Source organism: Bos indicus x Bos taurus, chromosome 29 (genome assembly GCF_003369695.1).
Source record: "Bos indicus x Bos taurus breed Angus x Brahman F1 hybrid chromosome 29, Bos_hybrid_MaternalHap_v2.0, whole genome shotgun sequence".
Lineage (NCBI taxonomy): Eukaryota > Metazoa > Chordata > Mammalia > Artiodactyla > Bovidae > Bos > Bos indicus x Bos taurus.
Genome location: NC_040104.1, coordinates 10,044,772 through 10,060,198, shown reverse-complemented (window position 1 = coordinate 10,060,198; position 15,427 = coordinate 10,044,772). Strand labels below are relative to the sequence as shown.

The window sequence follows — 15,427 nt, the reverse complement described above, 5'->3', positions numbered from 1 at the left end:
CCTAAGCTAGGAATATGTTTCTAAAACTGGAGAGCAAAGGTTGGTTGTCTGAAAACTTAAATCAGCTTGGAGCTCAAAAGCAAGTAACTTCTTGGGGTTAAACTCTTAGTAGCCTGGGGCCTGATCCATCCCACCATTGGAGGCCGATTTTGGCTCAGTAGAAGTAATCATTAGTCAGTGATAAGGGTTGCCCAACAGTTAAATAGATTTCCTTTAGGGATAGTGAGTTCTCTTTCAAGCAGAGGTTCAACACTTGGCAAAAGGAGGATCCAGTGTTGGACTAGAGGTTAGATGAGCTGACCTATGTCTCCTTGAATCCATGGATGGGGCCGTCAAGAGAAGTGGAAACCAGAGAAACTTCTCTATTGATCACACCTCTACGGACAGGCATAAACCATTCTTGGTGTCCAGCAGATGGATAAAGAGAGGCAACTGCAGCAGTAAGTGTGTTGGCTGCTGCTTTAAATGTCTTACAAATTCCTAGCTGCTACCTCCAATGAAGAAAGCATTCCATGCTGGGAACTAAAAATAAATGCTCTTCAGGAGAGAATGTCACCAAGTAACAGATCCTCTTTAGTTTGTATTGCACTTGGCCAAGACAGTAACAATGGTTCCTGTGTCCCCCAGATGTCCAGAGAAATTATATACATGATATATACATATACACATATTATGCCTTGCTTTTAGGAACCATTCTGAGGCAACCGATTTCTCCTCCCCCCGCCCACCCCCAGCCCCATGTCTTTTTAAAAAATTGACAGATAATTCACAATCATAAAGTTCACTCTTTTAAAGGCAACTGATTCTTATAGGCAGTTTGACGTGATAGTTACTCTAGGAAAGACTTTGGAAAAGGTGCTCCACTCAGCTAAAATAGCTCTTACTGGGTTTATGTACATCTTGCCTTGTTTCACCAAGGAGTTAAGGCAGTAATGTATTTGCATAAATAAAATTAGGCATTTGAAAGATACAAAGGTTATTCCAACACGAGGAAAACGAAAGGCATGGAATTTACTCCCAACCTTGGAAATGTTAAGCATCAACTTTTGCTCTCCATAATGCACCAGGTAAGGAACTTTCTTTGACCAAATATTTGCTCAGCTCTGTCTCCTTCCTATGACTCAAAAACAGTAGCCTACTAGTAAGAGTTCACAGTGCTGAATGTAATAAATCCAAAAAGAGAAGAAATTCAGGAAATTCACTCATATTTTCATCTAAATATTCCTTCCTGCTTTTTTTGCACTCAGTTCCTTATGTGTCAAAGAGAAAGGGTTTGTGGGGAGCCCTCTGGTCCATCGTACAAATACCACTCTACCACAGGCAGGGGCAGACCCTTCTCCTGGATTTCTAGAATGCTTTATCCTCCATGCCACATCAACACCCCAAGTTCCCATTTCTTTGCTATCTCTATTGCCAGTAACACCTGTGTGATCATAGATGAGTGATATGACCTGTCTAGGCTATCATCACACCTTTTAAGTGAGAAAGTTGGACTAGATGAACTCTGAGGTTCTCTTCCAGTGTTTCTTGCTTTAGTTTTCCCAAGTACCCAGCATTTCCATTTCACAGGCCCTCAACCTCCACACCTACCACCACAGTAGTGTTTCCTGCCTTCCAGTTTGTCGTCTTCAGAGACCTCAATCCACATATAAGACGCAGGCAAAAATTTCAAGTCATTAATACAGTATTTGTCGTTGAAACAGTCAACCAAGTCTTTCTACATGGAAAGCAGACAGAAAGGGGTAAGGCAACAAAACCCAACACTCAAAAAAGAAACAGCTTCTAGTTCAAAGTTAACCATCTTCAACAAAGTTTTAAACCAGCATGAAGTCATAAGCCAGGGTTCAAATTCTGGCCTGCGCTTTACCTAGTTCTGTGACCTTGAACAAGTTAACGTAGATTGTTCAGTCTCAAGTTTCCTTGTCTGTGGGGAAAAAAATGGGGAGAGGGATAATACCTCAAAAATTGTTGAGGATTAAATGTGTATATGAAGTCCCCAATACAGCCCAGGACACAGGAGCTCAAATACAACAATAAACCATGTTGCTGCTGCTGCTGCTAAGTCGTTTCAGTCATGTCCGACTCTGCGACCCCATAAGACGGCAGCCCACCAGGCTTCCCCGTCCCTGGGATTCTCCAGGCAAGAGTACTGGAGTGGGTTGCCATTTCCTTCTCCAACGCATGAAAGTGAAGTCGCTCAGTCGTGTCCGACTCCTAGGGACCCCATGGACTGCAGCCTACCACGCTCCTCCGTCCATGGGATTTTCCAGGCAAGAGTACTGGAGTGGGTTGCCACTGCCTTCTCCCACAATAAACCATAACTGTGTAAAATAACCTAATTCGTATACTTTTCCTAAGTAAAGTCTACATTACCCTCTACTTATCTCACTTTTTTCCTCCTAAGCAACCTGACCCCTACCCCAAATGCAGGTGTCAGATTCCTAAAAAGCCTGGAGGAAAGCTATGAAAAAATCAGGAGGCATGCAGGTTTGTGGAAGAAACCAGCCAACCAGTTCAGAGGAATACTTTCACTGCCAGTTTTATGGTCCAAAATGCAGAGTGAAGAGCGATTACATCTCAGGAAAATTCCCAGGGCGGCGAGGAGTTGGCTGAGATGCAATACCCATAAAGTCCTCTCTGGCTGGGAAAAGAAAAGGGTAGGAACCTTCAGCCTGGGCAGAATCTTCATTCAGTCCCCAGCAGAGGAAATCAGGTGCTTCCACCTCCCGTGCTGCCCCCTGGTGGCAGCAAGAGCAGGCCTGGCATCGGCTCATGCTCTCCCGGATGTTAGTTTTTGGAGCCAAGTACAAAATCTTTGGGTGGCCCTCCAACACTGCTGTTCTGTCTGTCTGCGGTCGGGGAGCCAGGGAGGGGCTGCGCTCCCAGGACGGGGCCAGCCTCTGGATCCGGTTTGCTGCGTTTGGCCAGGTCCTCATTGTGAGCCTTGCGGATGTGGCGGTACAGGTCCCCTGACTGCGTGTAGCTGCGCAGGCAGTAGCGGCACTCGTAGGGTCGCTCCCGCGTGTGCACTGTGGCGTGACGCCGCAGTGTGTAAGAGCATGAGAAGGTCTTCCCACATGTCTTGCAAGTAGGAACATCCTCAGTAAAACCCCCAAAGCTTCCTGGGGCTGTTTCATACTCAGAAGGCAAGTAGAGTGGCTCATGCAGGGCGGGTGGAGCAGGCAGGGGCGAGGTCACCAGTCCTCGATGATACTGCCCTGGACCTGGCAGCAAATGGTAGGGTAGGTGCGGATCTGGCGGCAGGAAGTGGTCACTGGGCCCCACCTCCTCCAATCCTGCTGCCCGTGGCTCCTCAAAGGCCTCTGGCTGGGGGGGCTGTCCACCATACATGGCTCCTCCAGGAGGGAAGAGTCCCTCGGGGCCTCGAGGCTGTTCCTCTGACACGTCAGGCTCCTCATCAGAAATCACAATTGCTTCTACTTTCACCTGTACCAGCTCAGCTTCCGCGGGGGCTGGAGCCTCGGATGGAACTGGGACTGCAACTGAAGTTGGAGGATAGAAGCCTTGCAATGGTCCTCCAGTTGCCCTTGGTTCTACCACCCTCAGGCTCTCAGAACCCACATCAAGTGGAGCCAGTGGCTCCACTGAAACAGTTGGGAGGCCCGCAGAGAAGTAGTTTGCAGGGTTGGTCTCTGTGGAACTGCTGGGGCTGGCAAGAGAGACATCAGCCACTGGTACAGGAGGTGCCCGAAGATGCGATGACTCAACCTCCACGCCAGGCTGTGTAGTGTCAGCCCCAGCTGGCATCGGTGGCTCATCTGGAGGACAGATAGGTGAGGGAGCTGCAGAGCCTTTCCATTCCCCTTTGCCCCAGGGCCCTGATGTCTCTGCTGATGCCAACGAAGGCTGGGAACCACGGGAAGTGCTGGACAAAAACTCCAAATTAGGGGGTTGTGAGTTGGTTTCTTCTTCCTTCTTGGTACTATCCGCCTCTGCCAGGCCCCGGGCTTGCAGCCGCCGCTTACACACCTTGACAATATCATTCATGTGCAAGTAGCTGGCAGCCGCCAGCACATCCTCCACAGGGGTATCCCCCCTCAGGACCAGCTGGCCAGCATACATAAAGTCCAGAAGCAGTCCAAAGGCCGGGGCTGTGACAATCTCGTTGTGGATACACACCAGATCCCTCTTGTCCAGTTCCCGCTCTTTGTAGAAAAGCTGGAAAAATGGGCTGCAGGAGGCCAGCACAGCCCGATGAGCCAAGAACTGGGTACTACCCACCATCACGGTGCAGTCACAAAGGAAACCCTGGGACCGCTGCTCTCGGAGGCTCTGCAGCAGCTGCTGGCTGTGTTCTGGGAACTCCATAGCACTCCACAAAGGGAAAGGGACCTTAGGAAGATCCTCTCCAGTGGCTCCCTTGGGAAGAGAGGAAAGTGGGTTAGGGTAGGTAACCTCCCTATATATCTTAACGTCAGCTCTGAGCTATTACTTGCCACCCCAAAGCCTCTGGCAGCAGCATCCCGACCCCAAGATGCTCCCTTACATTACTACCCTTCTTTCTCCCAGGTCACACCCAGTGGTCTACTTTTAGCTCCGCCCCTCGGCCTAACCGTAGCAGCAGGCCCCGCCCCTTCCACAAAGCCCCTCCCCGGAAGTCCCGCCCCTTAGGCAGCCTCCGCTTCCTCGATGCCCACCCGGTAGCTTCCAGCACCTCGTCCAACTAGAGTCTCGACCCCAGGCCTTCTCGGGTGATACCTCTTCGCCCTACTCCGGGAACTCCCTGAGCCTCTCTCGAATTCGAGGGGCTAAGAAGTCCGAGGGTGGGAACTAGCAGAGAAAGCTGACCCTCACCCACCAACGAGCAGCCACCGGGAGAGCTCCGCCCCTTCCCGCCTTCTTAGTTTTAAGTGGCTCAAATTTGTCTTCCCTCGTCTCGGATTAGTTCACTCTCTACTAACCATGCCCCCGACTCAGGGCGGTGTCTCCAAGTGGATGCTGGTGGCCGTCGCTCAGGCAGCTAGGCGCCCGATTGGTTAGCGCTCCTGTCCTAAACTTTTTCTTCTCGTCCCGCCTTCTTTGCCTCGGAGCCCTTGAGATTGGCTGAGCTTCTCCATCTACCTGAGGCTGTGGGAGGGCCGGGACCTGTGAGCAGTGGAGCGCGACGCCCTCGGGGCGGGGCTCGAGGCCTGCCACGGCGCAGAGCGTTGTGTCTTAGCAGGCAGCATGTCACCCCGGCTGCTGAGTGTCCGGGAAAAGGAGAACCAAGAAAATGGTGTGGTACCCAGGAGGTCCGGGTCTTAGACTCGGCTCTGCCTAACCGTGAGCGATGGCTACACCTCTCTAATCTGCAGTTGTCTCTTGAAGGTCTCTTCATCCCTCAAAAACTTGAAGATGCCCTACTGCCTTACTCCCCGCAGTCTGATAGATCCAGGCTCCTGGCTCAGCAGTGGTGGTGTCAGAGAACTAGCAGCTGTGTGGATTGTAATGTCCCTAGCCTGAACTCTAGTGAAGAGACGCGTGTCCTTCTCTGTGTCTGGAGCGTAGTGGGCAGTTGCTGATAGGAGAGGAGAGAATGGGCTCACAGCCCTAAAATGTCCCTGGGCGTGAAAATAAAGAGTGTGGCTACTTAAGAAATATTCCAAAGTACCTAGAGGAACCAGAGGAAAGGGCTGTAAATTGGGAGTCAGTGATACCTGCCTGACCTCAGACAGGGACAGTATGTTGACAAGGTTTTTTTAGTTACTGAGTCGCTTCTGACTCTTTGCAACCCCATGAACTATAGCCCACCAGATTCCTCAGTCCTTGGGATTTTCCAGGCAAGAATACTGGAATGGGTTGTCGTTTCCTTCTCCAAGGTATCTTCCTGACTCAGGAATCGAGCATGCATTTCCTCCTTTGGCAGGCAGATTCTTTTACTGCTGAGCCACCAGGGAAGCGGGCCATTGGCACTGGTAACTCCACAGTGCGCTTCATCCACTATTCACCCCTTGACCTGCCACACCTAGCATCTCCACTTTATTCTGCAGCCAAGCACTCATCAGATCTAAGTAGAATTAGGGACGGTTCATCTTTCTACCTTCCATCATTATACTAGAGATATGCAGGCGACACTGCTCTCAGGTTGAGAGCTCACTTCTTCCAGATAGTCTTCCAAGCCATACAATATTTATTGTTTAGTTCAGTCACTCAATCGTGTCTGTCTTTGCAACTCCAGCACTCCAGGCCTCCCTGTACATCACCAGCTCCTGGAGTTTACCCAAATTCATGTTCATTGAGTTGGTGATGCCACCCAACCATCTCATCTTCTGTCATCCCCTTCTACCTTCAACCTTTCCCAGCATCAGGGTCTTTTCAAATGAGTCAGTTCTTCGCATCAGGTGGCCAAAGTATTGGTGTTTCAGCTTCAACATCAGGCCTTCCAATGAATAGTCAGGACTGATTTCCTTTAAGATGGACTGGTTGGATCTCCTTGCGGTCCAAGGGACTCATTAGAGTCTTCTCCAACACCACAGTTGAAAAGCATCAATTCGTCGGCATGCAGCTTTCTTTATAGTTCAACTCTCAAATTCATACATGACTCCTGGAAAAACCATAGCTTTGACTAGATGGACCTTTGTTGACAAAGTAATGTCTCTGCTTCTTAATATGCTGTCTAGATTGGTCATAACTTTCCTTCCAAGGAGTAAGCCTCTTTTAATTTCATGGCTGCAGTCACCATCTGCAGTGATTTTGAAGTCCCCCCCCCCCCGAAATAAAGTCACCCACTGTTTCCCCATCTATTTGCCATGAAGTGATGAGACCAAATGACACGATCATAGTTTTCGGAATGTTGACTTTTAAGCCAACTTTTTCACTCTTCTCTTTCACTTTCATCAACAGGCTCTTTAGTTCTTCTTCACTTTCTGCCATAAGTGTGGTGTCATCTGCATATCTGAGGTTATTGATATTTCTCCCAACAGTCTTGATTCCAAATTGTGCTTCATCCAGCCCAGTGTTTCTCATGATGTACTCTGCATGTAAGTTAAATAAGCAGGGTGACAATATACAGCCTTGACGTACTCCTTTCCCAATTTGGAACCAGTCTGTTGTTCCATGTCCAGTTCTAAATTACTTCTTGATCTGCATACAGATTTCTCAAGAGGCAGGTCAGGTGGTCTGGTATTCCCATCTATTTCAGAATTTTCCACAGTTTATTGTGATCCACACAGTCAAAGGCTTTGGCATAGTCAATAAAGCAGAAATAGATGTTTGTTTTTCTGGAACTCTCTTGCTTTTTCAATGATCCAACGGATGTTGGCAATTTGATCTCTGGTTCTTCTGCCTTTTTTAAATCCACCTTGAACATGTGGATGTTCATGGTTCATGTACTGTTGAAGCCTGGCTTGGAGAATTTTGAGCATTACTTTCCTAGCATGTGAGATGAGTGCAGTTGCCTGGTAGTCTGAGCATTCTTTGGCATTGCCTTTCTTTGGGATTGGAATGAAAACTGACCTTTTCCACTCCCATGGTCACTGCTGAGTTTTCCAAATTTGCTGGCATATTGAGTGCAGCACTTTCACAGCATCATCTTTTAGGATTTGAAATAGTTCACCTGGAATTCCATCACCTCCACTAGCTTTGTTCATAGTGATGCTTTCTAAGGCCCACTTGACTTCACATTCCAGGATGTCTGGCTCTAAGTGAATGACCACACCATCGTGACTATCTGGGTCATGAAGATCTTTTTTGTACAGTTCTTCTGTGTATTCTTGCCACCTCTTCTTAATATCTTCTGCTTCTGTTAGGTCCATACCATTTCTGTCCTTTATTGAGCCCATTTTTGCATGAAATTTTCCCTTGGTATCTCTAATTTTCTTGAAGAGATCTAGTCTTTCCCATTCTATTGTTTTCTTCTATTTCTTTTTACTGATCACTGAGGAAGGCTTTCTTATCTCTCCTTGCTATTCTTTGGAACTCTGAATTCAAACGGGTATATCTTTCCTTTTCTCCTTTGCTTTTCTCTTCTCTTCTTTTCTCAGCTATTTATAAGGCCTCCTCAGACAGCCATTTTGCTTTTTTACATTTCTTTTACTTGGGGATGGTCTTTATCACTGCCTTTTGTACAATGTCAGGAACCTCGGTCCATAGTTCATCAGGCACTCTGTCTATCAGATCTAATCCCTTGAATCTATTTCTCACTTCCACTGTATAATCATAAGGGATTTGATTTAGGTCATACTTGAATGGTCTAGTGGTTTTCTTCAATTTAAGTCTGAATTTGGCAATAAGGTGTTCATGATCTGAGCCCCAGTAAGCTCCCAGTCTTGTTTTTGCTGACTCTATAGAGCTTCTCCATCTTTGGCTGCAAAGAATATAATCAATCTGATTTCAGTATTGACCATCTGGTGATGTCCATGTGTAGAGGCTTCTCTTGTGTTGTTGGAAGAGGGTGTTTGCTATGACCAGTGCCTTCTCTTGACAAAACTCTGATAGTCTTTGCCCTGCTTCATTCTGTACTCCAAGGCCAAATTTGCCTGTTACTCCAGGTATTTCTTGACTTCCTAATTTTGCATTCCAGTCCCCTATAATGAAAAGGACATCTTTTGTGGGTGTTAGTTCTAGAAGGTCTTGTAGGTCTCCATAGAACCTTTCAACTTCAGCTTCTTCAGCATTACTGATCGGGGCATAGGCTTGGATCACTGTGATATTGAATGGTTTGCCTTGGAAACAAACAGAGATCATTCTGTCGTTTTTGAGATTGCATCCAAGTACTGCATTTCGGACTGTTTTGTTGACCATGATATCTACTCCATTTCCTCTAAGGGATTCTTGCCCACAGTAGTAGATATAATGGTCATCTGAGTTAAATTCACCCATTGCAGTCCATTTTAGTTCGCTGATTCCTAAAATGTCGACGTTCACTCTTGCCATCTCCTGTTTGACCACCTCCAATTTGCCTTGATTCATGGACCTAACATTTCAGGTTCCTATGCAATATTGCTCTTTACAGCATTTGACTTTACTTCCATCACCAGTTACATCCAGAACTGGGTATTGTTTTTGCTTTGGCTCTGTCTCTTCATTCTTTCTGGAGTTATTTCTCCACTGATCTCCAGTAGCATATTGGGCACCTACCGACCTGGGGAGTTCATCTTCAGTGCCTATCTTTTTGCCTTGTCATACTGTTCATGGGGTTCTCAAGGCAAGAATACTGAAGTGGTTTGCCATTCCTTTCTCCAGTGGACCATGCTTTGTCAGAACTCTCCACCATGACCTGGCCATCTTGGTTTGGCCTACACAGCATGGCTCATAGTTTCACTGAGTTAGACAAGGCTGTGGTCCATGTGATCAGATAGGTTAGTTTTCTGTAATTGTGTTTTTCAGTCTGTCTGCCCTCTGATGGAGAAGGATAAGAGGCTTATGGAAGTTTCCTGATGGGAGAGACTGACTGAGGGGGAAACTGGGTCTTGTTCTTATGGGTGGGGCCATGCTCAGTAAATCTTTAATCCAATTTTCTGTTCAAGGCTGGGGTTGTGTTCCCTCCCTGTTATTTGACCTGAGACCAAACTATGGTGGAGGTAATGAAGATAATGGTGACCTCCTTCAAAAGATCCCATGCATGCACTGCTACACTTAGAGCCCCCAATGCCACAGCAGGCCACCACCGACCCATACCCCCGCCAGAGACTCATGGCCAAGTCTTGGTCAGTCTCTTGTGGGGTGACTGCTCCTTTCTCCTGGGTCCTGGTGTACTCAAGGTTCCATCTGTGCCCTCCCAGAGTCTGCTTCCCAGTCCTGTGTAAGTTCTGGCAGCTCTATGGTGGGTTAATGGCGACCTCCTCCAAGAAGACTTTTGCCATACCCAGGTCTGCTGCACCCAGAGCCCCTGCCCCTGTGGTAGGCCACTGCTGGCCTGTACCTCCTCAGGAGACACCCAAACACAGTTCTGTCTCAGTCTCTGTGGGGTCTCTGGGTCCTGGTGCACACAAGGTATGTTTGAGCCCTCTGAGCATCTCTGGTGGGTATGGGGTTTGATTCTAAATGCAAATTCACCTCTCCTACCATCTTGCTGGGGCTTCTCCTTTGCCCTTGGATGTGGGGTATCTCCTCATAGCCACGGCTCCAGCGCCGCGCAGCCACCACTCCCGCGAGCTGTGAAAGTGCTGCACTCAATATGCCAGCAAATTTGGAAAACTCAGCAGTGACCATGGGAGTGGAAAAGGTCAGTTTTCATTCCAATCCCAAAGAAAGGCAATGCCAAAGAATGCTCAGACTACCAGGCAACTGCACTCATCTCACATGCTAGGAAAGTAATGCTCAAAATTCTCCAAGCCAGGCTTCAACAGTACATGAACCATGAACATCCACATGTTCAAGGTGGATTTAAAAAAGGCAGAAGAACCAGAGATCAAATTGCCAACATCCGTTGGATCATTGAAAAAGCAAGAGAGTTCCAGAAAAACAAACATCTATTTCTGCTTTATTGACTATGCCAAAGCCTTTGACTGTGTGGATCACAATAAACTGTGGAAAATTCTGAAATAGATGGGAATACCAGACCACCTGACCTGCCTCTTGAGAAATCTGTATGCAGATCAAGAAGTAATTTAGAACTGGACATGGAACAACAGACTGGTTCCAAATTGGGAAAGGAGTACGTCAAGGCTGTATATTGTCACCCTGCTTATTTAACTTACATGCAGAGTACATCATGAGAAACACTGGGCTGGATGAAGCACAATTTGGAATCAAGACTGTTGGGAGAAATATCAATAACCTCAGACATGCAGATGACACCACACTTATGGCAGAAAGTGAAGAAGAACTAAAGAGCCTGTTGATGAAAGTGAAAGAGAAGAGTGAAAAAATTGGCTTAAAAGTCAACATTCCGAAAACTATGATCGTGTCATTTGGTCTCATCACTTCATGGCAAATAGATGGGGAAACAGTGGGTGACTTTATTTCGGGGGGGGACTTCAAAATCACTGCAGATGGTGACTGCCCCCATGAAATTAAGATTCTTGTGCCTTGGATGAAAAGTTATGACCAACCTAGACAGCATATTAAGAAGCAGAGACATTACTTTGTCAACAAAGGTCCATCTAGTCAAAGCTATGGTTTTTCCAGTAGTCATGGATAGATGTGAGAGTTGAACTATAAAGAAAGCTGAGTGCTGAAGAATTGATGCTTTTGAAATGTGGTGTTGGAAAAGACTCTTGAGAGTCCCTTGGACTGCAAGGAGACCCAACCAGTCCATCTTAAAGGAAATCAGTCCTGACTATTCATTGGAAGGACTGATGTTGAAGCTGAAACTCCAATACTTTGGCCCCCTAATGGGAGGAACTGACTCATTTGAAAAGACCCTGATGTGGGGAAAGATTGAAGGCAGGAGGAGAAGGGGATGACAGAAGATGAACTGGTTGGATGGCATCCCAGACTCAATGGACATGAATTCGGGTAAATTCCAGGAGTTGGTGATGGACAGGTAGGCCTGACATGCTGCAGTCCATGGGGTTGCAAAGAGTTGGACATGACTGAGCAACTGAACTGAATACTGATGATCTCTAATTCCATAACAGCCTTTCTTATCTCTGCCACCACTTTCTTATCCTCAGACCAGAGACTGAGGTTCTTCTGAGATTTGCACAAGTAACTTGGCCAAAGACACACAGCTGATAAAAGGCAGAGCTGAGATTGAATCTAGGTCTATCTTCAAAGTCACACTCCTGACCACTTTGTAGATTTATCTTCTTAGAGTGTCCAATGGGTGGTCTTCAAGATTGTTGTAGTACCCATGGACAGAGAATTCAGACTCAGTTGGGGGCCATATTATCATGGCTGTTGGAAGAACCAGTGGCACAGAAGTAGTGAAAGGTTGTTGCTGAACTGTTGAAGCCACACGTTCTGGGAAAAAAACTCACTCAGAAGGACAATGCAGATAGTGGAGTGCAGTTTATTACACTGGTGGGCCCAGGGCAGAGTCTCTTCTTAGCCAAGGACCCTGACCAGTTTTTGTGAAAACCTTATATACCCTGTGTAAGTGTAAGTGCACAAACCCACCTCCCCAAATTCCCAAACTAGTCTGAACAAAGGAAAAAGAAAGATACAGTCAAAGTTAACCCGTGATTCATATGCCTTAAGCATAGGTAGTTAACAGTGGACAATTATCAACAGGCCTGTGTTCATACCCCAATAAGCATAATAGAATGTATGATTCTATATGGTTATACAGATAATTAGGGTATTCTTTTAGGCAACGGAGAGTCTAGGTACGAGCCCTGGGCCTCTTCATCCGAGGCGCCTGGTTTTCCAGTTGATATGTCATTTCCATAGATACTGGGCATATAGCTCAAAGTCCACAGTCCGGCCCAAGATGGAGTTCTGCTTTCAAGATAGAGCCTGTTTTGTCTGTTTCCTCCTTCAGAACAATGAAAGATGCCAGAATTCTCGGCCTCCGGAGGAGAAGAATTCAATCCGGGGCCAGAGGTGAGGCTTGATCGCTCAGAGCTTTCATGTAATAAAATTTCATTAAAGTATAAAAGAAATAGAGAAAGCTTCTGACATAGACATCAGAAGAAGGCAGAAAGAGTGCCACCCTGCTAGTCTTTAGCTGGATGTTTTATAGCTACTGGGCTTCCCTTGTGGCTCAGCTGGTAAAGAATCCACCTGCAATGCAGGAGACAAGGGTTCGATCCCTGGGTTGGGAAGATCCCCTGGAGAAGGGAAAGGCTACCCACTCCAGTATTCTAGCCTGTAGAATTCCGTAGACTGTATAGTCCATGGAGTCGCAAAGAGTCGGACAGGACTGATCGACTTTCACTTTCACTTATATAGCTCCTGCTTCTGCTACTGCTGCTAAGTCGCTTCAGTCATGTCCGATTCTGTGTGACCCCATAGATGGCAGCCCACCAGGCTTCCCTGGCCCTGGGATTCTCCAAGCAAGAACACTGGAGTGGGTTGCCATTTTCTTCTCCAATGCGTGAAAGAGGAAAGTGAAAGTGCAATGAGCGGGGCGCGGCGGCGGAAAAAAAAAGAAAAAAAGAAAGTGAAAGTGAAGTCACTCAGTCATGTCTGACTCTTAGCGACCCCATAGACTGCAGCCCACCAGGCTCCTCGCAGTCTGTTAATTAGAGAAATGAAATGTCTCAAAACTCAGAGACTGGCACCAGTCCCCTCACCCACATCGTGCATTTCGAGATAACATTGGCACAAGGGGAGTTGTCCCCGGCCATAAAATGAGTGACATGAATCTTGAAGAAAGGCAGGTTTTCAAGCAAATACAGTTTCATGAACATTACTTAAGAGAATATTTGCATGGTTTGTCAAGTCAGCTCTGTGTCTTAGGTGGAATCGACTTGAAGATGGAGTCTAGGGTAAATTCACAGCTCATTAACATAGCTTAAGACAAACATTTCCATAAGAAAAACACATTGGTTAGTTGAAGGTTTGGGAAAAGTTAAGTTCAGGTGCAGCCAGGTGTCATGGCAAAGCAGAATTTTAAGAGAAACCTCTTTTTAAATTTGTGTAGACAAAGGGAAAAATCTTAACACTTGTAGCTTGTTCCTCCTGCCACTTAAGAGAGAGAAAAAATGTCTGACACTTCCAGCCTATTCCTCCATTCGGAGATCCCTGGTCTTCCTTCCTGTTACCCTCTCATTTCCCCCTTTTATTTTAAGAGAATTATGTTGCCAAGGGAAAGGGGCATTGTTCTTGTTCCGTAACTGCTTCCAAGCTGATAAGGGATGTTGTCCCTAAATTGGTTAGGCAATATATTTTCCTAACCCTCATATTGAGGGTCTCATGATCCAGGGGCCCCAGGTAGTTGGGGGAAGCTGCCATTTGGAACTTAAAAGCCTTCCTGCAACTAGAAACAAATCTAGCTATACAGTTACAGATGCAGGGAGCAAATAGCAAAAACAGAACAATCAGCAAAGTTAAAAGCCCCATTATGTCCATAGTTAAGGTACAAAGTGTTGCACCAGGCCATTTTAGGATTGTTAAATGTCATCAGATTAAGACGAGGCATCAGTATGATTGTTGTTGTCGAAGGTAGTCACAGACTTGGAGAAAGTCCTTTCCTTGAAGTGGAGATGTCCACCAAGGGAAGCCTTCTACTGATGAAGAGGGGAGGGCCCCACAGACTCAGCAGTTAGACTGATTGTGGAATGCAGTGTAGGAGTGAGCCCAGGACAGGAAGGCATTGTCTTGAGGATCAAATGGCAGACTCAGGATTTTTAAGAGTCAGCAAAAGCAGGCTCACATAGATTATCAGGCCCATCTGAAAAGTACAAAATCAGAATATAGAAAGTAAAGACATAAAATGACATCACTTAGTTCTGGTCAGGTACCACCTCTTAACTCGAGAGTGGTGCACCCAGAATCAATCCCGGGCACTTTGACAGCTGTGGGAGAAGAAAGAATAACCTTGTAAGGGCCTTCCCAGAGGGGCTCAAGGGATTGGCCCCCAGATCCTTATGTTTTTATCAGGACCTTGGTTCCTGGCTCAAATAGACGCTTGCTTGACTCAATGGCTGGGTCAGGAGTCACCTCCTGGAGTTCCATTAATGCCTGCTGAAAAGCTGAGAGTTGAGTTACATAACTAGTTAATTCCAAGGCTTTAGGAAAACTTTTCCATTGAGCATTTTCAGGAATTATTAATTGTCCATCCTCGAATTGTAACCATCCTTTATCAGTAATCCTTGCTCCTCTTTTCTAGTATCTTTCTAATTCTTCCTCAGTACATTGTGGTTTTTCCTATTCCACAGGACCTGTCCAGATCAAAGGCATCTGCAGTGAAGGGGTTTCCTCAAGTGCTGCTTTTCTGGCTTGACAGTCAACCTTCAGCTACTTTACTCTGTCCCTGCTGTGCCCTTTGTAATGCACAACAACTACTTCTTTAGGACAATGCTCTGCTGCTGCTGCTAAGTCCCTTCAGTCATGTCCGACTCTGTGCTACCACATAGATGGTAGCCCACCAGGCTCTGCCATCCCTGGGATTCTCCAGGCAAGAACACTGGAGTGGGTTGCCATTTCCTTCTGCAGTGCATGCAAGTGAAGTCGCTCAGTCGTGTCTGACTCTTCACAACCCCATGCACTGCAGCCTACCAGGCTCCTCCATCCATGGGATTTTCCAGGCAAGAGTACTGGAGTGGGTTGCCATTGCCTTCTCCCTTTAGGACAATATAGAGGAGTTAAAAGTCTCTTGATCTCTCTGAAATGCTTACTAGGTTCTCCTGTTGCCGTTTTAAGCTATCTTTCTTTCCACATTGCAGCGTGAGCTTGTTAAGTCAAATAAGCATACTTAGAATCAGTGTAGATATTTACTTGCTGCCTTTTGCTTAACTCTAGAGCTCCAGTCAGCTAGCTGAGCACTCATTCCCTAGGGGAGAGATTTTGCTTCTAAAACCTGTTCAGTCGTCACCATGGCGTAACTTGCTTTATGCTTCCCATCCCAACAAAAGAACTGCCATCTGTAAATATTTTC

General features: G+C 46.6%; 1 protein-coding gene across 1 annotated transcript; it reads right to left on the bottom strand.

Annotated features, from left to right (window-relative positions):
• Positions 1-2,523: 2,523 nt before the first annotated feature.
• ZBTB3 (zinc finger and BTB domain containing 3) lies at positions 2,524-4,850 on the bottom strand. Its single transcript, XM_027532513.1, is given in 3 exon segments — positions 2,524-2,804; positions 2,806-4,380; positions 4,820-4,850. Coding segments are annotated over 2 exon segments (1,758 nt in total). The 5' UTR covers positions 4,330-4,380; positions 4,820-4,850; the 3' UTR covers positions 2,524-2,570.
• Positions 4,851-15,427: the final 10,577 nt, after the last annotated feature.